This window comes from Larimichthys crocea, chromosome XVIII (genome assembly GCF_000972845.2).
Source record: "Larimichthys crocea isolate SSNF chromosome XVIII, L_crocea_2.0, whole genome shotgun sequence".
NCBI classification, from domain to species: Eukaryota; Metazoa; Chordata; class Actinopteri; family Sciaenidae; genus Larimichthys; species Larimichthys crocea.
Window position 1 is genome coordinate 13,003,860 of NC_040028.1, and position 24,856 is coordinate 13,028,715.

The window sequence follows — 24,856 nt, forward strand, 5'->3', positions numbered from 1 at the left end:
TTATATCTATATATATATATAATATATACACACTGAACAAAATATAAGCAACACTTTTGTTTCTTCTCTCATTTTTCATGAGATGAATTCAAAGATCAAAACACTATATAACAAAATAACCATTTCTCTCAAATATTGTTCACAAATCTGTGTAAATCTGTGATAGTGAGCACTTCTCTTTTGCCGAGATATCCATCCCACCTCACAGGTGTGGCATATCGAGATGCAATCAGGTCCTAGGTGAGGGACCAGACAAAGCGCGCTCAATCACCCCTGATGAAATGAGATATCTATGGGTCAGGTCTCCCTTGCCCGGCGCGGGTTACCGGGGCCCCCCCTGGAGCCAGGCTGAGGGTGGGGGTCTACACCCATGGGGCCTGGCCGGGCACAGCCCAAAAGGGTGACATGGGCCCCCCTTCCCATGGGCCCACCACCCATGGGAGGGGTCTCAAGGAGCAGGTGCGAAGAGAGATGGGCGGCAGTCGGAGGCGGGGACCCTGGCGGTCCAACCTCTGGTTGCAGAAGCTGGCTCTAGGGACGTGGAACGTCACCTCTCTGGCGGGGAGGAGCCTGAGCTGGTGCACGAGGTTGAGAGTACCGGCTAGATATAGTCGGCTCGCCTCGACGCACAGCGTGGTTCCGGAACCAGTTTCCTTCAAGCATAAGGGTGTCCATATGTGCACTTGGCACCAGGACCCCCTCGGTCGCAGTTTGATGATCGACTTTGTGGTTGTATCGTCGGACTTGCGGCCACATGTTTTGGACACACACTGAAGAGAGGGGCGGAGCTGTCAACTGATCACCACTTGGTGGTGAGTTGGCTCCATGGTGACACGACTGGCAGGCCCAAACGTTCTGTGCGGGTTTGCTGGGAACGTCTGGCTGAATCTCCTGTCAGAAAGAGTTTCAACTCCCACCTCTGGGAGAGCTTCTCTAACGTCCCAGGGGATGCGGGGGACATTGAGTCCGAGTGGACCTTGTTCCATTCCTCCATTGTCGAGGCGGCTGACCGGAGCTGTGGCCGTAAGGTGGTCGATGCCTGTCGTGGCGGCGGCCCCCGAACCCGCTGGTGGACACCGGCGGTGAGGGATGCCGTCAAGCTGAAGAAGGAGTCCTACAGAACCTTTTTGGCCTGCGGACTCCTGAGCAGCTGATGGGTATCACGTGCCAAGCGGAGTGCGGCCTCCGTGGTTGCGGAGGCAAAAACTCGGGCGTGGGAGGAGTTCGGTGAGGCCATGGAGAACGACTTTCGAATGGCTTCGGGGGTTCTGGCCACCATCCGGCGGCTCAGGCGTGGGAAGCAGTGCACTGTCAACACTGTGTTCCTGGGGAGGGGTGCTGCTGACCTTGACTGGGGACGTCTTGGGTCGGTGGAGGGAATACTTCGAAATCTCCTCAATCCCACCAGCACGTCTTCCCTTGAGGAGTCAGGGGACCCGTGGCGTTCGCCCATCTCTGCGGGACTGAGGTCGCTGAGGTAGTCAAAAAGCTCCTCGGTGGCAAGGCCCTGGGGGTGGATGAGGTCCGCCCGAGTCCTTAAGGCCCTGGATGTTGTGGGGCTGTCTTGGTTGACCGTCTCTGCAACATCGCGTGGGACTCGGGGCGTGCCCCTGGATTGGCAGACCGGGGTGGTGGTTCCCCTCTTCAAAAGAGGGGACCGGAGGTGTGCTTCAACTATAGGGTCACACTCCTCAGCCTCCCCGGGAAGTCTTTCGGGGGTCCTGGAGAGGAGGGTCGCCAGATTGTCGAACCTCGGATCCAGGGGAGCAATGTGGTTTTCGTCCTGGTCGTGGAACTGTGGACCAGCTCTTACCCTTAGCGCGGTCCTGGGGTGCATGGGAGTTTGCCCAACCAGTCTACTGTGCTTTGTGGACCTGGAGAAGGCGTTCGACGTGCCCTTCGGGGGGTCCTGTGGGGGGTGCTCCGGAGTATGGGGTTCCGGACTCATTAATACGGGCTATCCGTCCCTATACTCTCAGTGCCAGAGCTTGGTCCGCATTGCCGGAAGTAAGTCAGACCTGTTTCCAGTGGGAGTTGGATCCGCCAGGTGCCCTTTGTCACCGGTTGTGTTCATAACCTTTTAGACAGATTTCTAGGCCAGCCAGGGGTTGAGGGGCTGCGGTTCGGTGGCCTACAGATTGGGTCACTGCTTTTTGCGGATGATCTAGTCTGTTTGGCTTCTCGGACGTGACCTTCAGCTCTCTCTGGAACGGTTCGCAGCTGAGTGTGAAGCGGCTGGGATGAGAATCAGCACCTCCAAATCCGAGACCATGGTGCTCAGCTGCTTCAGGAGTTTGGGCCTGCCAGGTCCTGCCTCAAGTGGAGGAGTTCAAGTATATCAGGGTCTTGTTCACGAGTGAGGGAAGGATGGAATGGGAGATCGACCGGCGGTCGTGCGGCTTCTGCAGCTATGCGGACTCTGCACCGGTCCGTCGTGGTGAAGAGGAGCTGAGCCGAAAGGCGAAGCTCTCGATTTACCAGTCGGTCTACGTTCCTACTCTCACCTATGGTCACGAGCTTTGGGTAGTGACCGAAAGAATGAGATTGCGAATACAGTGGCTGAAATGGAGCTTCCTTCGCAGGGTGGCTGGGCTCTCCCTTAGAGATAGGGTGAGAAGCTCGGCCATCCGCGAGGAGCTCAGAGTAGAACTGCTGCTCCTCCGCATCGAGAGGAACCCAGTTAAGGTGGCTCGGGCATCTCGTGAGGATGCCTCCTGACTTCTCCCTGGTGAGACGAGCCGGGCACGTCCCTCCGGGAGGCGGCCCCGGGGAAGACCCAGGACACGCTGGAGGGACTATGTCTCTCGGCTGGCCTGGGAACACCTTGAGGTCCCCCTAGGACAGCTGGACGAAGTGGCCGGGGAGAGGGACGTGGGCCGCCTGCTGAAGCTGCTGCCCCCCGCGACCCGACTAACGGATAAGCTGGAGAAGATGGATGGACATAAGAATAATGTAAAGTATGGGGAGGCACACTCGATAATAAACATGGTAAATAGTAAAGAGTGTGCTCTTTTAGGCACACTCAATATGTATGGTGAATGTATTTAGTGCGCTCTTTCAGGCACACTCAATAATAAAGATTTGAAGAACATAGTGTGGTCGCCCTCTGGCCACCCACACTAATAAGCGCGGTGAATAACATTAGTGTGCTCTTTCAGGCACACTCAATAATAAGCGTGGTGAATAACATATAGGGTTCTCTTTCAGGCACACTCAATAATAAGCGTGCTGATAACATATAGGTATATAGGGTATGTATATGTGTATATAGGTATATACGGTTATAGTGCGCCTTGCCGCAGGGCCAGTTTTTGCTATGGGCCTGTGGGCGACTCCCAGGGCGCAATCTTGTGAGGGCGCACAGGCTCCCTGGAAAAAAAAAAACAGTTTTCTATACCGCTCATTTCCACGTCAATTAGTGGAGTGGGCGCCCTCATTGTCACGTCAACTTACTGCTGAGGTCATACAGGTTATAGCGGGCGTTATAGCGAGGACGACTGTATTTGATCGTATTTAGTTTTGCTGAACTGCAAATATTAGAATTGACACATGTCATGCAACTAATTTCACCCATAGGCAACCTAGTCTGGTTTAGTGCAAATTCCACAGACTGTGGATTTTTTTTATTACTGTACACTATATGCTAACTTAAATAACTTCTAATATACATTGACATGGCATTTTGTAATTTCGCCCAGGGCGTAAATGTAGCCAGGACCGCCTCTGTCTTGCAGGCACACTCAATAATAAGCCCGAGGAATAATATAACTGAGTATTTGTGCTGAGTGCTTTGTCAACACACTCAGTTATAAAATTGAGTATGGTGATAATAGATAGTGTGCTTTCAGGCACACTGAATAATAAGTATAGGGAATATATGTATAATATATAGTGTGTGCTGTGGAGAAATTGCTGAAGTCAAAGGTCAATGGTGAGGTCAGGAAGGAAAGTCTTCAGGGCCTCTGATGTCTTATGCTCTAATATTTATTGACGCTTGGCCAAGGAGATAGAGACACTCTCAAATGTACATCAAGTGCCTGAGTCGTCTCATTCTGTCAAACTCATGCTGGTGGATAGACTTAAACCCCAAATAACACCACAAATACTACACGCCCCAGAATTAGTCAAAGAGAACGTTTTACCCATGGGGTGTTCAGCTATTCTAGTCTGGGACACAGATGTCTGTTTGAACGTCAACGGCAGCTATCTTTTTGTCTAGGAAGGCAGCAATAGGGCTCTTTGACCCTGGCCACCACAGTGTTGAGATAGACTGGCACCTAGTCAAACCCAAAACAATACTGCCGAGGACCTCAAGGCCCACATGTGACATCGTGTAACCTAAGGATAGAAATTCCATAACAGTGTGCTTTCAGGCACTCCATAAGCCCGGTGAATAGTTATAGTGGGCTTTGTCAAGCACATTCAATAATACAAATACTACTACTTCTATTATACTACTACTACTACTAATAATAATAATAATAATATAATAATAGGCATGTTATCATCTGTTTTATTATTATCAATTTTTAAAAGCAAAGTTATTTGTTCCTCAAATACCAAATAATTTGTATGAACAGTCTCAGAACTGTACTGTAATAAAACTATGGCCATACAAGAGCTTCTAATGACCATGATTGATGATGGCAACCTGCAATTATTACAGAGTTTACAGTACATCAGAGAGGTGAGGGTAGACATATTAGAATTATCCCTCAGTATATGCAATACAGTCCAACAGCATCACAAGCTCACGCCTCTGTAAAACAGATCAACATTACTCTAAAGCAGTTTCAACAAAAATTCAACATCTACCTGGTATAAAAAGGATTTACTGGACTGTTTGTTCTTGGCTTAGCTCTACTTAATAAACTGATAACTGGATGCATATTTTTAGAGAGAGGACTTAAAACAGTTGATTCAGGTAATTTACCTGTGATACTTAGTTGCATTCAGTTTTCTTTATATTATAACAAGAGAAGGTTTGAATTAAGTTGACACAGACACAGACAAACATTAGCATCAAATCAATTTATTGCAATGTATACATCACAAGTAACTTTAACTGGTTGAGCTTCACGCTCCATGATTTTTCTGATGGAGGCCACAGTTGCTTTCAGAGCTCCCCACTCTAAGTGGTGTCGGTATTCGCCTTTCTCCAGCAGGTACTGACGACCAGAGAAGTTGGGATGTTCAAAGAAAATCCAAGAGCCCTCCAGAACCTTGCAGGAATGGACTTCTGCCTGGGCCACTTCTCTTGGAAGACTTCATGCTGTCTGTCGCCTCCAAAGATTTGCCATCGAAGTTTGGCCGGTCAAACAACTGCAGCTTGCATGGGCCTTTGGCCTGAAACCAGAGCAGTCAAACCAATGTGATGTATGAGAAATATTTATTTTTTCTTGCTACTTTTGTTTGCCAACTTACATTTCTGATGTCCTGCAGGATCTGACACAGTCATTGAAGCCCATCCAGTGGCGGTGTCATCGTACTCCCCTGGACAATGACATACTGGTAGCCTGGATAGTTGTTGCGCTCTACAGAACCCACCAGCCACCTTCTACCTTGACCGAGTTGCAACGTGGATGTAGCCATCCAGATTAGCTGGTCCCCTTTGCAGTCGTGGACTTCCCCTGGAGTCCCGGTCCTCGTAGAACACAATCTGGAGAGAGATTAGAGAAGAACAGGATTAAACACTATCTGCATCTGTGTTTGCACATTTGCACTGACAAAACAACTGACATCTCTGTTTCCTGTATACAGAATCAGCTTGTGCAATGAAAAAACACAGTGAAAATACTGATAATTCTCACCTTCTCCATCTGTGGTGCTTAAAGTACTAGACACCGTATCAAACACACTCTCTTTATACATGGCAGAGACAATACAAACCAAATGCATGCTAGCAGTGCATGTATTATTTACAGTTCAAATTCATCTAGAGTCTTCCCATTGTTCTTACTCACTGAATTGCTATTCAACACACAATGGTTGTTTAGCAGTGCCAAGTATCGAAACTTCACTGCTCGATCCAAACGGAGCTGAACTGCTGCAAGAAGGGTTAATGCAGTTTCATGTAGGCTATAAACTGATGACACTGGAATGCAAACCCGTAAGACAAAAAAAATATAATTCCCATTTATTACATTTGGTTTTGTTATATCCTTCTGGTTATACTGGACTTACTGGAAAAATAACTCAATAACCTGTATTCTTTTATCACTATATTTTGTAATGTTTTGCACAACCACTTTAGCTCTACTGTCTGTGGATCGTCCCATTCAAGTTACAATACTTAACTACAATATACGCACAGGGACTGAGCCATGGCATGAGGCACATGTTCTTGATTTCTAAATCTATCTCGTTTATGTTTTAAGTTAAGTTTTGACTCCAGATAATAAACAGTGATAATCATAATGTATTTGCACTATAAAATGAATCCACCATATGGACAACGAAAAAAATGTCTGAATGCTACTGATATTGTTATGATTAATATTCTTAGTCACCATTAAACAGACCATCATTGTCTGTTGTTGTCAGTCTATATTTGACATCCTTTAGCAACACAATGTACACCACCATGAAATATGATTCAGAGTCTTTTCAAGACTATTTTATTTATTTTTTTATTTCTCTTATTATGAAGTGAATAGTTAAAATCAGTATTACCATCAACTGTGCTTAAATCTTTGATGGTATTAAAAATATAAAATTAAAAAGTTATTATAGTTTAATATAATATATTTATATTTAGTCAATATATTTCATATATTTCTTACATTTGCAACAAGTTATTTTTTTACTGGTACCGATATTAGAGTTAACTACAGTTTATTTTGTGCATGATAATAACTTTAAACATAAAATTATATCATCATCTTCCCTCACTGAGAAACATTCAGTGTCCTCTCAGAGGGCAGGTGAAGTTCATGAAGCGTGCTTCCTGCTCGGGGTTTAAACTCAGAGCACACAGCGACACCTGGTGGTTCAATGAAGTCATAACAGGGGCCAACACACAAACCTACGTACTTCTTATTATATATATATATACACACTGAACAAAAATATAAATGCAACACTTTTGTTTCTGCTCTCATTTTTCATGAGATGAATTCAAAGATCTAAAACATTTTCTATATACACAAAATAACCATTTCTCTCAAATATTGTTCACAAATCTGTGTAAATCTGTGATAGTGAGCACTTCTCTTTTGCCGAGATAATCCATCCCACCTCACAGGTGTGGCATATCGAGATGCAATCAGGTCCTAGGTGAGGGACCAGACAAAGCGCAGCTCAATCACCCCTGATGAAATGAGATATCTATGGAGTCAGGTCTCCCTTGCCCGGACGCGGGTTACCGGGGCCCCCCCCTGGAGCCAGGCCTGAGGGTGGGGGTCTACACCCATGGGGCCTGGCCGGGCACAGCCCAAAAGGGTGACATGGGCCCCCCTTCCCATGGGCCCACCACCCATGGGAGGGGTCTCAGGGAGCAGGTGCGAAGAGAGATGGGCGGCAGTCGGCGCCTGTACGTTGGGGTTCAGCCCGGTGGATGAGAGGGTAGCCTCCCTTCGCCTTCGGGTGGGGGGACGGGTCCTGACTGTCGTCTGTGCATATGCACAGAATGGCAGCTCAGAGTACCCACCCTTTCTGGAGTCTTTGGAGGGAGTGCTGAAGAGCGCCCCCTCTGGGGACTCCCTCGTCCTCCTGGGGGACTTCAATGCTCACGTGGGCAGCGACAGTGAGACCTGGAGGGGCGTGATTGGGAGGAACGGCCCCCCTGATCTGAACCCGAGCGGTGTTCTGTTATTGGACTTCTGTGCTCGTCATGGACTGTCCATAACAAACACCAGGTTCAAGCATAAGGGTGTCCATATGGGCACTTGGCACCAGGACACCCTCGGTCGCAGTTTGATGATCGACTTTGTGGTTGTATCGTCGGATTTGCGGCCACATGTTTTGGACACACACTGAAGAGAGGGGCGGAGCTGTCAACTGATCACCACTTGGTGGTGAGTTGGCTCCGATGGTGACAGACCTGGCAGGCCCAAACGTTCTGTGCGGGTTTGCTGGGAACGTCTGGCTGAATCTCCTGTCAGAAAGAGTTTCAACTCCCACCTCCGGGAGAGCTTCGCTCATGTCCCGGGGGAGGCGGGGGACATTGAGTCCGAGTGGACCTTGTTCCATTCCTCCATTGTCGAGGCGGCTGACCGGAGCTGTGGCCGTAAGGTGGTCGATGCCTGTCGTGGCGGCGGCCCCCGAACCCGCTGGTGGACACCGGCGGTGAGGGATGCCGTCAAGCTGAAGAAGGAGTCCTACAGAACCTTTTTGGCCTGCGGGACTCCTGAAGCAGCTGATGGGTATCACGTGCCAAGCGGAGTGCGGCCTCCGTGGTTGCGGAGGCAAAAACTCGGGCGTGGGAGGAGTTCGGTGAGGCCATGGAGAACGACTTTCGAACGGCTTCGAGGAGGTTCTGGACCACCATCCGGCGGCTCAGGCGTGGGAAGCAGTGCACTGTCAACACTGTGTTCAGTGGGGACGGGGTGCTGCTGACCTCGACTGGGGACGTCTTGGGTCGGTGGAGGGAATACTTCGAAGATCTCCTCAATCCCACCAGCACGTCTTCCCTTGAGGAGTCAGGGGACCCCGTGGCGGTCTCGCCAATCTCTGGGACTGAGGTCGCTGAGGTAGTCAAAAAGCTCCTCGGTGGCAAGGCCCTGGGGGTGGATGAGGTCCGCCCGGAGTTCCTTAAGGCCCTGGATGTTGTGGGGCTGTCTTGGTTGACACGTCTCTGCAACATCGCGTGGACATCGGGGGCAGTGCCCCTGGATTGGCAGACCGGGGTGGTGGTTCCCCTCTTCAAAAGAGGGGACCGGAGGATGTGCTTCAACTATAGGGGGATCACACTCCTCAGCCTCCCCGGGAAGGTCTTTTCGGGGGTCCTGGAGAGGAGGGTCCGCAAGATTGTCGAACCTCGGATCCAGGAGGAGCAATGTGGTTTTCGTCCTGGTCGTGGAACTGTGGACCAGCTCTATACCCTTAGCGCGGTCCTGGAGGGTGCATGGGAGTTTGCCCAACCAGTCTACATGTGCTTTGTGGACCTGGAGAAGGCGTTCGACCGTGCCCTTCAGGGGGTCCTGTGGGGGGTGCTCCGGGAGTATGGGGTTCCGGACTCATTAATACGGGCTATCCGTCCCTATACTCTCAGTGCCAGAGCTTGGTCCGCATTGCCGGAAGTAAGTCAGACCTGTTTCCAGTGGGAGTTGGACTCCGCCAAGGCTGCCCTTTGTCACCGGTTGTGTTCATAACCTTTATGGACAGAATTTCTAGGCGCAGCCAGGGCGTTGAGGGGCTGCGGTTCGGTGGCCTCAGGATTGGGTCACTGCTTTTTGCGGATGATCTAGTCCTGTTGGCTTCATCGGAACGTGACCTTCAGCTCTCTCTGGAACGGTTCGCAGCCGAGTGTGAAGCGGCTGGGATGAGAATCAGCACCTCCAAATCCGAGACCATGGTGCTCAGCTGCTTCAGGAGTTTGGGCCTGCCAGGTCCTGCCTCAAGTGGAGGAGTTCAAGTATATCAGGGTCTTGTTCACGAGTGAGGGAAGGATGGAATGGGAGATCGACCGGCGGATCGGTGCGGCTTCTGCAGCTATGCGGACTCTGCACCGGTCCGTCGTGGTGAAGAAGGAGCTGAGCCGAAAGGCGAAGCTCTCGATTTACCAGTCGGTCTACGTTCCTACCCTCACCTATGGTCACGAGCTTTGGGTAGTGACCGAAAGAATGAGATTGCGAATACAAGTGGCTGAAATGAGCTTCCTTCGCAGGGTGGCTGGGCTCTCCCTTAGAGATAGGGTGAGAAGCATCCGCGAGGAGCTCAGAGTAGAACTGCTGCTCCTCCGCATCGAGAGGAACCAGTTAAGGTGGCTCGGGCATCTCGTGAGGATGCCTCCTGGACTTCTCCCTGGTGAGACGAGCCGGGCACGTCCCTCCGGGAGGCGGCCCCGGGGAAGACCCAGGACACGCTGGAGGGACTATGTCTCTCGGCTGGCCTGGGAACACCTTGAGGTCCCCCTGGGACAGCTGGACGAAGTGGCCGGGGAGAGGGAAGTCTGGGCCGCCCTGCTGAAGCTGCTGCCCCCGCGACCCGACTAACGGATAAGCTGGAGAAGATGGATGGACATAAGAATAATAGTAAAGTATGGGGAGGCACACTCGATAATAAACATGGTAAATAGTAAAGAGTGTGCTCTTTTAGGCACACTCAATAAGTATAGTGAATAGTATTTAGTGCGCTCTTTCAGACACACTCAATAATAAAGATTTGAAGAACAATAGTGTGGTCGCCCTCTGGCCACCCACACTAATAAGCGCGGTGAATAACATATAGTGTGCTCTTTCAGGCACACTCAATAATAAGCGTGGTGAATAACATATAGGGTGCTCTTTCAGGCACACTCAATAATAAGCGTGCTGAATAACATATAGGTATATAGGGTATGTATATGGTATATAGGTATATACGGTATATAGTGCGCCTTGCAGCAGGGCCAGTTTTTGCTATGGGCAATGTGGGCGACTGCCCAGGGCGCAATCTATGTGAGGGCGCACGAGCTCCCTGGAAAAAAAAAACAGTTTTCTATACCGCTCATTTCCACGTCAAGTTAGTGGAGTGGGCGCCCTCATTGTCACGTCAACTTACTGCTGAGAGTCATACAGGTTATAGCGGGCGTTATAGCGAGGGACGACTGTATTTGATCGTATTTAGTTTTGCTGAACTAGCAACTATTAGAATTGACATCATGTCATGCAACTAATTTCACCCATAGGCAACCTAGTCTGGTTTCAGTGCAAATTCACACAGACTGTGGATTTTTTTTATTACTGTACACTATATGCTAACTTAAATAACTTCTAATATACATTGACATGGCATTTTGTAATTTCGCCCAGGGCGTAAATGTAGCCAGGACCGCCTCTGTCTTGCAGGCACACTCAATAATAAGCCCGAGGAATAATAGATAGTGTGCTTTGTCAAGCACACTCAGTTATAAAATTGAGTATGGTGAATAATAGATAGTGTGCTTTCAGGCACACTGAATAATAAGTATAGGGAATATATAGTATAATATATAGTGTGTGCTGTGGAGAAATTGCTGAAGTCAAAGGTCAATGGTGAGGTCAGGAAGGAAGAAAGTCTTCAGGAGCCTCTGATGTCTTATGCTCTAATATTTATTGACGCTTGGCCAAGGAGAATTAGAGACACTCTCAAAGTACATCAGAAGTGCCTGAGTCGGTCTCATTCTGTCAAACTCATGCTGGTGGATAGACTTAAACCCCAAGATAACACCACAAATACTACACGCCCCAGAATTAGTCAAAGAGAACGTTTTTACCCATGGAGGTGTTCAGCATATTCTAGTCTGGAGACACAGATGTCTGTTTGGAACGTCAACGGCCAGCTATCTATTATGTCTAGGAAGGCAGCAATAGGTCTCTTTGACCCTGGCCACCACAGTGTTGAGATAGACTGGCACCTAGTCAAACCCAAACAATAACTGCCGAGGACCTCAAGGCCCACATGTGACATCGTGTAACCTAAGGATAGAAAATTCCATAACAGTGTGCTTTCAGGCACACTCAATAAGCCCGGTGAATAGTATATAGTGTGCTTTGTCAAGCACATTCAATAATACAAATACTACTACTTCTATTACTACTACTACTACTACTACTACTAATAATAATAATAATAATAATAGGCATGTTATCATCTGTTATTATTATTATCAATTTTTTAAAAGCAAGAGTTATTTGTTCCTCAAATACCAAATAATTTGTATGAACAGTCTCAGAACTGTACTGTAATAAAAACTATGGCCATACAAGAGCTTCTAATGACCAATGATTGATGATGGCAACCTGCAATTATTACAGAGTTTACAGTACATCAGAGAGGTGAGGGTAGACTAAATATTAGAATTATCCCTCAGTATAATGCAATACAGTCCAACAGCATCACAAGCTACAGCCTCTGTAAAACAGATCAACATTACTCTAAAGCAGTTTCAACAAAAATTCAACATCATAACCTGGATATAAAAAGGATTTACTGGACTGTTTGTTCTTGGCTTAGCTCTACTTAATAAACTGATAACTGGATGCATATTTTTAGAGAGAGGACTTAAAAACAGTTGATTCAGGTAATTTACCTGTGATACTTAGTTGCATTCAGTTTTCTTTATATTATAACAAGAGAAGGTTTGAATTAAAGTTGACACAGACACAGACAAACATTAGCATCAAATCAATTTATTGCAATGTATAACATCACAAGTAACTTTAACTGGTTGAGCTTCACAGCTCCATGATTTTTCTGATGGAGGCCACAGTTGCTTTCAGAGCTCCCCACTCTAAGTGGTGTCGGTATTCGCCTTTCTCCAGCAGGTACTGACGACCAGAGAAGTTGGGATGTTCAAAGAAAATCCAAGAGCCCTCCAGAACCTTGCAGGAATGGACTTCATGCCTGGGCCACTTCTCTTGGAAAGACTTCATGCTGTCTGTCGCCTCCAAAGATTTGCCATCGAAGTTTGGCCGGTCAAACAACTGCAGCTTGCATGGGCCTTTGGCCTGAAACCAGAGCAGTCAAACAAATGTGATGTATGAGAAATATTTATTTTTTCTTGCTACTTTTGTTTGCCAACTTACATTTCTGATGATCCTGCAGGATCTGACACAGTCATTGAAGCCCATCCAGTGGCGGTAGTCATCGTACTCCCCTGGACCAATGACATACTGGTAGCCTGTATAGTTGTTGCGCTCGTACAGAACCCACCAGCCACCTTCTACCTTGACCGAGTTGCAACGGTGGATGTAGCCATCCAGATTAGCTGAGTCCCCTTTGCAGTCGTAGGACTTCCCCTGGAAGTCCCGGTCCTCGTAGAACACAATCTGGAGAGAGATTAGAGAAGAACAGGATTAAACACTATCTGCATCTGTGTTTGCACATTTGCACTGACAAAACAACTGACATCTCTGTTTCCTGTATACAGAATCAGCTTGTGCAATGATAAAAACACAGTGAAAATACTGATAATTCTCACCTTCTCCATCTGTGGTGCTTAAAGTACTAGACACCGTATCAAACACACTACTCTTTATACATGGCAGAGACAATACAACCAAATGCATGCTTAGCAGTGCATGTAAGTTATTACAGTTCAAATATTCATCTAGAGTCTTCCCATTGTTCTTACTCACTGAATTGCTATTCAACACACAATGGTTGTTTAGCAGTGCCAAGTATCGAAACTTCACTGCTCGATCCAAACGGAGCTGAACTGCTGCAATGAATGTGTGTTAATGCAGTTTCATGTAGGCTATAAACTGATGACACTGTAATGCAAACTTACGTAAGACAAAAAAATATAATTTCCCATTTATTACATTTGGTTTTGTTATATCCTTCTGGTTATACTGGACTTACTGGAAAAATAACTCAATAACCTGTATTCTTTTATCACTATATTTTGTAATGTTTTGCACAACCACTTTAGCTCTACTGTCTGTGGATCGTCCCATTCAAGTATTACAATACTTAACTACAATATACGCACAGGGACTGAGCCATGGCATGAGGCACATGTTCTTGATTTCTAAATCTAAATTCTCTGTTTATGTTTTAAGTTAAGTTTTGACTCCAGATAATAACAAGTGATAATCATAATGTATTTGCACTATAATAAATGAAATCCACCTATATGGACAACGAAAAAAATGTCTGAATGCTACTGATATTGTTATGATTAAATATTCTTAGTCACCATTAAACAGACCATCATTGTCTGTTGTTTGTCAGTCTATATTTGACATCCTTTAGCAACACAATGTACACCACCATGAAATATGATTCAGAGTCTTTTCAAAAGACTATTTTATTTATTTTTTTATTTCTCTTATTATAGAAGTGAATAGTAAAATCAGTATTACCATCAACTGTGCTTAAATCTTATGATGGTATTAAAAATAATAAAATTAAAAAGTTATTATAGTTTAATATAATATATTTATATTTAGTACAATATATTTCATATATTTCTTACATTTGCAACAAGTTATTTTTTTACTGGTACAGATATTAGAGTTATACTACAAGTTTATTTTGTGCATGATAATAACTTTAAACATAAACATTTTACCTATATCACAATCAATGTTAAATCTGTCCAGACATCATTATGGCTCACTGACCGGCAATATGTTGATGTTTTTAGCTTTTAATGTCTTGCTAACATTTTGTAGTGTTATTAGTCATCTTGTACATTTCACAATTTTATACTATATAGTACATAAAGTATGTTTTTCTTCTAATAAAATGACACATTATGAAATTTGCAGATATTTTACTGACAAAACTCACTCACCAAAGCTACTACAGAGGGAATTGTAAAATACCATATAGAAAAAATACCTTTGGGCAATTAGCCTTTTCTTCTTGCAGCAGGCACCCCCCGGCATCCGATCTAATCGAAAACAGTGGTATTTTTTGCTTTTTGTCGTGTGCTTCACTACTTTGTGTTTTCTTCGTGTCTCTTGTGTTTATGTTTTGTGTTCCTCTTTGTCTGTGTGTGTGTATATATTATATTATATATATTATATATTATATATATTATTATTATCAGTAGTACACTTAGTTCCCGTTCGCTGACGCCAGCTTTGGAACGCCGTCTTCCAGCGGATTCCCTGCCAAGTCTCGTGACGGAGAGACCCCCCCTCCTTCTCCCGGGCGTGTCTATTTTTTACTGTAACTCCACCCATTCATGTAATTACAGGGTATGACCAGAGATGGCCTTCTCTCACAGAACTTTTTTACAGTTGTTCTACCTGGAGATGGCGTAGCTTACACACACCTCGTTAGCATCTCGTTGCTCAACCTTTTTTGCACTTACGGTAACAGGCTTATTGGTCTCCCAGTGTCACAGATCACAGAGCGGAAAATGCAGCTGGTTTGACTACTGCATACTCTACAGTAGCGTTTATGATTGGCGTGTTCATGAATTGAAATTAAATTTAAGTGTTGTTATATCTAACATGTCAGCATCACCAAATCAACAACATCTAGTCTGTTCTGTCTTTACTATGGTGGGCATTATGCGTGCTGTGTTAACGTGCTGCGTTAAGGTGAGACTCTTCCAGGCGATAAAAAAATATCCACCATTAATCTATTCTCAAAACTGTTCCAGCCTTTGAGGTCGTTTTGACTTTTTTTCTCTTTTGTTCGTTTTTGTTTTCTTCGCTGTAACTCTGTGGAGTCCTGATCTCTAGCAAGTTGTTTTTAGAAAGTTTTAGAAGTTTTTTCAGCTGCCTTGGTTTACTCTCCGGGAAGCTACAAGGGTCCCTGATGGCATCCCCGACAGCTTCAATGAGAGACTGCTCCGAGTGGAAGAGGCAGTACAGGATCAAGGAGTGTCTGCAAAGGTTGGCGAGTCCCCCACCACCAACAACACAGCAGCGCCCAGGTGCCAGACGTCGGCTGACGTTCGGAGAACACTCCAGGGACCCACTCTCCCAGCTCCAGATCCCGTGGCTCCATGTGCTGTCCGCCGGACGTGGCAGTCAGAGCCCTACCTGCCGAACGGGAGAGGAATTTTTAGACTGTGCCAGACGCGACCGCCACATACGCTGCCAGTGTGTTCATGGCGCTAACCCCATTTGAGGTTTATAAGTGTTGGGGGAAGAACGTGAATTGGAGCGGCACCAACGGCAAACGGCCACTGCCGGACAATTTAAAAGAACGAGTGCACCAGCACGTTTCCCAGCGCTTCCCGAACCTGTCTGGGGACCAGTGGCAAAAGGTCCGGAACCGAATAAACGAAAGACTCAGGAGTCCCCGAAAGGCTGATCCAGAGACGCAGCGCGCTGGCTTCAGTCGCTGAAGGACATTTGCCACAAAGTTGTTGTGAATTGTGTATATACAGATATATATATAATATATTTATATATATATATACATCATAGTTATTGTTTCATTATAAGAAGTGTTATTATACGTTGTGTTTTGTTTGATTTGCATGCGTGCCTGTGCACTTAAATATAACAATTGCAAAAAGATTCTTGCATCATGGAGTTTTCTTTACGCCTGTGTTTAACAGAAACGTGTGCCATCATCACCACATCCATCATCACACATGACGGTTTCATAAGCGTATACTGCAAACTTTATTAAAACCAAACATACTTGACTTATTTCACACCGATTCACCCATAATTCTTCCATTTACGCTTTACGCCATTTAGCTATGGTCACTGTTTAAAAGACATCCTCCAGGTATTCGTGACTACACATTGAGAGTTAATGAGCTCACACACGTCAGCACAAATGATTGAATGGGGTGGGTGAACGTCAAATTAGCACAATACGACCGTTTGGGTTTTTGTTTTGTAAAATCTTCGTTTGCATTAAAACACAGGTCTCTCAGTCCGAACTTCTCCTAATATATGTCTCATCATCACATCACCACATATGACGGTTTCATAAGCGTATACTGCAAACTTTATTAAAACCAACTAACTTGACTATTTCACACTTGATTCACCCGTATATCTTTATTTACGCTTTACGCCATTTAGCCTATGGTCACTGAAAGGAGCCATTCATGTTCATGAGCACACTCCAATCACAAGGCTCTGTATAGTACACAGTACTCATACACAGTACCAGCTGCATTTTCCGCTCTGATTTGCGTGACACGTGGGGGGGGGGGGGGGGGGGCCCATGAAGTGCAAACAAAAGGTTGATACCTACATAACAAAGGGCTTCCAAAGGGCTGTTAATCACCAGGTATTCTCCCTTTTTAAATGGCGTCTCACAACGATCAAACTGTGATCAAATATCAATAGGAGGTATATTGCTGTTGTTATTCTTCAATTCTTTTTGCAATTTTTAAGGGTTAGTTTGTTGTTTACTGCGTGAGCGGAGAGAGTGCCGAGCACAGAGAGAGACGCTTCAGTAATTTGTAAAGATTAGTGGTGGCCATAGATACTGTAGATTAATGCGCCAATGCCGGCCCGGCATTCGATCAGCTGTTCCCGGAGTAACACGAGAAAACTCCCTCTTTAATGGCGTCTCACAACGATCAAACGTGACAATATAATTCAACGGAGGTATTATTGCTGTTGTTATTCTCTACATCTTTTTGCAAATGGAGGACACCGCGGCAGTGGAATAGACGTGACTTTTAGAGAAAAACGCTCGTCTCTGCACTCTATGTCGCGCACAACAACACCAGCCCTCCCCTCCAAATAACTGTTAATTAAAAAAATAAACTCTCGCTTGTATCTGCAGGTCTGACAGACAGCCTGCAGCCCTGAACTGTCCGAACCGTTTTTTGTAACTTTTTAAGGGTTAGTTTGTTGTTACATGCAGATGAGCGAGAGAGAGTGTGCGCGAGCACAAGAGAAGGCGCTTCAGTAATTATGTAAAGACTATGGGTGGCCATAGATCAGGGGTTGGGAACCTACAGTACAGTACTCATTCCGATAGTTTCTGAAGTGTCCTGCTGGGTTTTAGTTCATGCTGGAGGGAGCCAGACCCCGGTGGTCTCCTTGCGCCCAGCTTTCGACAATCAATTAATGTTATGATATATTTTATTTATTATTGGTTAACTGTTTACCAATCAACAACATCTAGGTTATTCTGTCCTCACTGTACATAATTACTGAAGCTCTTCTCTCACGCACTCTCTCTCTGTCGCTCCCTCTTAATCTGCATGTAGTGAAAGCCACAGCTGGACATCAGTATCCATCATACTGTACAGTATACTGTACTATCAATATGGCCACTATGGCGTTCAGAGGAATCAGAAATCGAATGTGTTTCATACTGCAGGCTTCAGAAAGCATCAAACAGATATACCTTAAAAAAACAGTTACGGCGGGGTTTTCTTTAATAACAAGTTTATGTTGGCATGTTGTTGTGTTGGCGTGACATGGAGTTGCGGCTCAGTATTATCTATCACAACTGTTTTTCCCCATCAACCAATCCGTGGAATACTTGGGGCTGTGGGGGGCGATATGAAGGATCATGACCTTTGCACCCTAACCACAATCCATGACTGTGCTCTGTCTCAGCTGATCGGGTCACCCGCTCACCCCAGCATATCTGTTCAGATGTGTCTTAGTTTAGACAGTCGACGGTGAGAGCGGAACATCACTGCTCCTCCCCGTGGACAAATGAGGCATTGCAGCTGGTTTTCACACAGACTGCTTAGGGGCGTTTCCAGTCGGCCCTCACTGACTACTTCATCGCGGGGGATAATTTCGGTACGTGCCAGCCAAGGACCTGTGACGGACCTGTGACGGACCAGCCACGGTCCCGTCATGGTTCCGTCACGGAAACACGGAACTTTTAAGTTGCTACATCTGTATATATATATATATATATATTATATATATATATTATATATATATATATATATAATATAAATTGTTGTGGGTGTCAAACCACCCCGAATTCTGTAGACCTGATGTAGAGCAGAGAGATATTGAGTTTAAAGAAGACAAAGACAAGTACTCCAGTTTAACCTGTTGCAAGAGGGAGAACACAGCTTTGACAACTCCGCAGTCTGTCACCATCACGCCCAGCTGAGTTCTGAGCTCTCTCTGGCTCCAGCTAGTTTATTAATCACACAAAGTTACATATTTGTTATTATCTTCATACAGGGTAGTCTGCTGAGTTCAGCCGATGCCCGGGTGTGTGTGTGTGCTCTTTTCTGGGACCATCGTGTCCTTGGGTACACTCCGTGCCTAGATTCAGATGCTTTGTAACAGTTTTAGTTGTGCTCACACACTACCTCAGGCGTGGGATTGCACTCAGACACAAACTGTAATCTGCAAAAACACTCTGCTGGTTATACACACTTAAAAGCAATAGTTCAACTAATACACACGTTTAATATTCTTAAATGATTATTAGGCCATTCAGATAATAAATACACAATAGTAAGATGTTTCGTTTCTGCTTTCAGTTCTAACCAAGGGGAGTCTCCTATTTCTCTGCTTATCTGCTCGTCTCTCTCTCTGTGTGTAGGCCTTGAACCTGCAACTCCTGCAAAACACTTATACTAGTTACACAACACTCAAAAGCAATATACTCTGTGTGACCTTATACTTACCCAGATCCATTTAACACACATCATTTTAATTAATCAAACATTATTATACATTTCCACAATTCCCCCTTTTGATCTCTCCAAAAGAGATCAATTTACATGTTGTTTTCCTGGATCTAACATTTTACTGTGAGTGTCCCCCTTTTTGCATGGAGATCTACAATTTTGGGTGGGGAGCTCACAGTAAATCCAGAGGATGATAGACACAATTACAATAGAGATAACAATCAAAACCACTACTAATGGGGAGGAAATGTGGGTATGCATTTACGTATTAAAAAACCAACACTTTTGTTTTACGGTTAATAAAAATGAAATTGAGTAAAATAATATGCAAGCAAAACCTTCTGGTTGATAAGACCTTTTTCTATCTCTGTGTCCTAGGCGGTACCACCCCTAGGAGAGTTTGCAACCTTATTTATGGCTATATCAACTCTTTTAGCAATGTGCGACGATGATTAATAACACATAGGTGAGTAAATGATAAAGATAAAAAGAAAGTTATAGTTGGATGAATAATAAAACTGAACACGATGCCTCTTGAAGATCTTCTTTCTTCGACCCCCAGGGGTAACTGCCCTGGAGCCTAGGTCACCACCAGGGGATATTCTGCCCCTTTTGTTGAGGTGGGATCTGTTTCTGAGTCAGCCGACTCAGTGCTCTTTTCTGGAGATTCGTCTGGATCTCGCTCAAGGAACGCTGTGGCTCTCAGCTGCTGCGCACTGGCTCCAATGGAACCAGGTGTCTCCTTTTCCCCTCGGCGGACGGCGTGGGAGGTTCTCTCTGTCACCTGGAATGGTCCTGTCCACCTTGGCTCCGACCACTTCCTCTTGATGACCCTTAGCAGGACCCACTCTACCTCTGACGGTGGAGTATGTTGTCCTCCTTCCTGCTGGCTTGTGACCTGTTGGAGAATGCTGACACCAAGCTCTGCAGTTCGTGAAAATAAGCTTTAGAGGTTAGATTCTGATCATCACATGTAGCAAGAGAGGGTCTGGAATGTGGTCCGGGGAAAGCCCTCCCCGTCTGCAACTCGTGTGGGGTAAACTCGTGGTTTGATTTACTAGGCTTCTGATAGATATCAGAGCTAGCGGTAGAGCATCTAGCCAATTTAATTTTGGTCTGTGCACAGATTTTGCCCAATTTGACTTTGACAGTTTGATTCATTCTTTCCACTTTACCTTGTGATTGAGGATGATATACTGTACCAAAAGCGTGTTTGAGGCCCAACATGGCCTCTACCTTCTGGAGATCTTGGTTCTTAAAATGGGTGCCATTACTGACCGATCTTCTCAGGAAAACCATGTCTGGGGTTAAATTTGTACATTGTTCACATGTTTTGATATCAAGTACTGAGCCATGTCTTTAAGAAACGTGCCACCAGTTATCAAGATTCTCATTATCTGTGCTAGCCTACATATCCCACCCCATGAGCTTTCCATGGCGTCTGTCTTAGTCCTGGAGGTAAAATGGGTCGGCCGTCTGGTCCTCTCCATAGTCCGTCTGTCTCTGTGCACCCTCTGGCTTTCCACAGTGACTTGTCTTGGGGAGACGCCTTATTTTGTAGTTCGATTACTCTGGTCATGTCGATTTCGGGTTGTAGCTCAGTCTCTGAACACATAAGTACAGTCTTTTCTGTCCTGTCAATGTACCCTGCTGTCTGTTTTGCTGCTTGGTCAGCTGCGTCGTTTCCCTGTTTCACTCTGTCTGTCCCTACATTATGTCCTTTACATTTTATGACTGCTACTTTTTTGGGAAGCAACAATGCTTCTCCCAATTCTTTCATCTCAGTCTCCATGTCGATTGGTTTGTTACCTGCTGTCAGAACATCTCTCTCAACCACTGCCCTAACTACATGCATGCTCCTGCTGCGTATGCTGAGTCTGTGTAGATGTTACTTCCGTTCCTTCTCCTAGTCTGAGTGCTTCAATGACTGCCACTCCTTCTGCTCTTTGCGTCCAGAGCTGTAAATGTCTCTGAGTTGACGTAAGCCACCACACATGTGTTGTCAGGACGTTAACTGGTGACCCATGACATGTGTGCAGTTTTTTGTATTAGCTTTGCTATCCCTGCCGCGTGTTGTGTGCACTGGGTGTCTTTTTCCCATACTGTCTAGCATTACACTATTGTACATCAGTATTATCCTATTCCCTTTTCTCTGGAACAGATTATATATATATATATATGTAATATAATATATATAGACTGCAGATGAAAATGTTACAGCCTGTATGGCTAAATCTGGTACATTTAAATCTCAAGTGCTTATGTTAATAAATGTGCATTGTTTGTCCTTAAATGAACAAATAAACAAACAAAGCCATTGAAGTTTCAGGTAAATTACGAAGAAAGAATACAGACAACAATATTATGTGTAGGAAATTTTTCTTTTTATTTGAATGCGACACACGGTTCTGGGGAAAAAGCAGGTAGGAGGCTCAAGGGTTCTTGACTCTTAGCCTTTTTGAGCTCCGGACATTTTGAGTGACTCAAGAATTTACTTACGATCGTGGAACTTCTGTGACAGGAGGCCCCTGGAATTCTTTGAAACTTTTTAGTTGTGTTAGAGATTCGGAACTATGGGGTTCTGGAACTTGTGTTGTCTGCTGCCAGCACTTATGTTCTTTGTAAGTTGGGGTTCTGGATCTTGATAATTTTTAGAATTCTAGAACTTTAGTTGTCTTAGCATTCAAATAACTGCAGAGCCTTGCATGGCCACTGCTGTTCTAGAACTCTGTGATCATGCAGAAGGATCCCACAGCAGGTGAGGTAGCACCCCAGTCTGTATAGTTGCGGTACTCGCCACGTTCCAGGAAGTGCTGTTGTCCCTGGTAGTTGGGCAGCTTGTAGAGGACCCATGCTCCATCCATGACCACACATGAGTGGAACTCTCTGAACTTGAAGGCTTCATAAACCGATGGGCAATCCGCAATGCACTCTATCATTTGGCCTCCGAAATCCTGCTTGTTGTAGAATCGGATCTTCCAGAACTTTCCATATACCTTTAAAGAGTTAGAGAATTAAAATTAATGAAATTATGTTTGCATTTAGTATCTGAATAATTTATTGACTGACCTATTTTTGTTCTCTCATTTACTTTGAGATTTCAAATGGCTTTCTTGGCTCTTTTCCTAGTTTCCTTCAATACTTGATCCCTGCTGCCAAATTGCGAGCCTTTTATCTCTCCTTTTTGTCTGTTGGTCTTTGACTGATTACTGCTTGGTTGGGGCACTCTGTGGTATTTCATGGGAGCTGAACACTCTCTTGCAAAAAATTAACCCAGAACTGTAAAATGGAATCATGCTGTGTCCCTGATTTTATGTAGACTACTATCAAATTTGATTTACTGTATTGTGTTTGGCAATCTATAGCTTATCCCAGCTTAATGAAACTGCTGCATTAACAATAGATTGACATAAATATGACAATCATTACTAAAGAATGATTTTTAAAGCTTTGTTACTGGTTGGTTATGTTACAAAAAGCATCTAGGTATTTTTGAGCTTACATTTTTGATAGAGCGACATGACTTGATGCTATCATTGAATCCCATCCACTGTTGGTAATCAGGGTATTCCCCAGAATTCAAGACGTACTGATACCCAGTGAAGTTGGGACACTCATACAGGACTCAGCAGCCACTCTCCACCTTAATGGAATTACAGTGGTTGAAGTAAGAGCATAGGTCAGGGCAGTCAGTGCTGCACTCATAGGAAATTTTTTATCCTCGAAGAACACAATCTGAATGGAAGAAAACAAAAAGTCAACAAAAAGTTATCTCAGCACTGTAATAAATACAACAAAAGCATGTTGCTGGGTCTAACTGCCATTAAAATGACAAAAAACATTGTATATGCACTAGAGTCCTCAAAGATATTAAAAAACTTTAGAGAATAGCATTTGCTCCTTACCTTCCCCATTGCTAATGATTTTGCTTGCCTCCGCCTCAGCTGTGACGTGGTTTATATCGAAACGCAGAATGTGCACACTGGGGAAAGCTATTGTCATCTAAATTAGCTTGATTTGCATATCAGCAAAATAGTTTAGTCAAGTTTGATTTCCCTTTGTCCACACATGGCCTCATATCAAAGAACTGCCAAACTCCCTCCAAAAACGTATAAGACCAACAGCCACAGCCAGACTTAATGATAAATGTATGTATTGTTTCCACTGAGTTCCTACCTATCAGATGATTATTTGTGGTATGTTATGTGGTCTCTATCATCAAGGAGAGTCTTTATTGAGTAAAGTGTCTTCATTTTGCTTTTTCACAAGAGAATAAGAGAATATTATCATGATGGTTGGAACTGTGATCTTACCTTAAATGCCATATTTCATACTTAAACATCTTGCTTGTGCTAGTGATGCACCAGTGTGCTATTTTATCAAATAGACCATTTGGTTACAGGTTGTCAGTTATACAAGAGAAAATGATGAACCTGAAGGATTACAGGACTCCAACAATCAAATGTGTTAGACTACATTTGTCCTTTTGGCTCTTTCACCTCTATATGACACATTATGGACACATATGGATGCATATTACATTTATGTCTATTTCATTCAACTGTACAGCTTTCTCCATATTGAGAGTGAGTGCCCACTCCTCAGTGAGGACCTCACAACAGATATTCACAGTTGTCAAGCACAGATGTGACTAACAACGTGAATCATGGCCTCAATAAGTGGAGTGCTGCCATGATTTATGTTATTAGTCACACCTGTATTTGACAAGTCCAATGAGAAAAATCTATTTGAGACAAATCCAAAAAATGCTGTATTGTTTCTATGGACTTTTGCATGGTTGACAGTGCGATGCTCTTGTTTAATGGTATGAATTATTGACCACTGGGACTCCAAGATGCACCAGAAAGATTTTACTTGTTAGATTCTTGTTAAAATATCTGTGGAGTATTTCATTAGACCTGCTCAAGTCTCATTGGAGTGCATGTGTTTTCTTAACTATGTCTCCTTAAAATTCCATTACATTGTTTTCATAATTACGTTGTGGTGACAAACCTAATACTGCCTGGATTATGTTTACAGATAACATTTATTTGAAGGAAACACTACAATTATGTGACCCAGTGGAGTCACAATGCAGTGTGTGTGGTCGATGGTGGCTGTACAAAGTGCATATTACATATTACATTTCCCTCAAAACATATTTGCTGTTGAAAGTTTGTTGTAGCCTGCCACACATTTCCTTTAAAATTCAAACAGCAAGGATGTGTTGTTTGGTCATACATTCTACAGAAATACACAAGTGGGTGATTCAAATATCACTGAACGTATTCTAGAGGATCTGGTCAGGAGGTCCAGCTCTGTCCTGGACTGCCCCCTAGACTCCATATAGGAAGTTTGGGAGAGGCGGATGTTAGCATCATGACCAACTCCTCACAACCCCTGTACGAGACTGTGGGGGCCTTAAACTTGCAGGTTCTATAGACTTATTAACACCACAGTGTCACAGTAAGAGAGATAGTATGAGAACTAAAAGGCCTCAAAATCACAGACTCAAAAGAGTCTGTATGTATGTAGTCACATATAATCTGTACAACAACACACACAAAGTGATATTTTTGCTTTTTAGATAATTGACTATACACAGTGAAAGGAAACAGAGAGCAGAGATGTCCAGCTTAGCGAGTATGGCATCATATTTACATGCTTAATGTTTGCTGACAA

General features: G+C 44.5%; 1 protein-coding gene and 3 pseudogenes across 1 annotated transcript; all 4 read right to left on the bottom strand.

Annotated features, from left to right (window-relative positions):
- The window catches only part of LOC104938507 (gamma-crystallin B-like), a 4,245-nt pseudogene extending 3,873 nt beyond the window's left edge, over window positions 1–372 (bottom strand).
- Window positions 373–2,835: 2,463 nt separating this feature from the next.
- LOC113748184 (gamma-crystallin S-1-like) lies at window positions 2,836–5,668 on the bottom strand (annotated as a pseudogene).
- A 6,635-nt stretch (window positions 5,669–12,303) lies between these two features.
- crygs4 (crystallin, gamma S4) lies at window positions 12,304–13,114 on the bottom strand. The gene is made up of 3 exons (XM_010754897.3): window positions 13,103–13,114; window positions 12,708–12,950; window positions 12,304–12,629 (listed from the first exon to the last, which is right to left on the bottom strand). The coding sequence occupies exons 1-3, from the start codon at window positions 13,109–13,111 to the stop codon at window positions 12,357–12,359; spliced, it is 525 nt and encodes a 174-aa protein (XP_010753199.1). The 5' UTR covers window positions 13,112–13,114; the 3' UTR covers window positions 12,304–12,356.
- An 8,507-nt stretch (window positions 13,115–21,621) lies between these two features.
- LOC104938583 (gamma-crystallin M2-like) lies at window positions 21,622–23,088 on the bottom strand (annotated as a pseudogene).
- Between the last annotated feature and the right edge of the window lie 1,768 nt (window positions 23,089–24,856).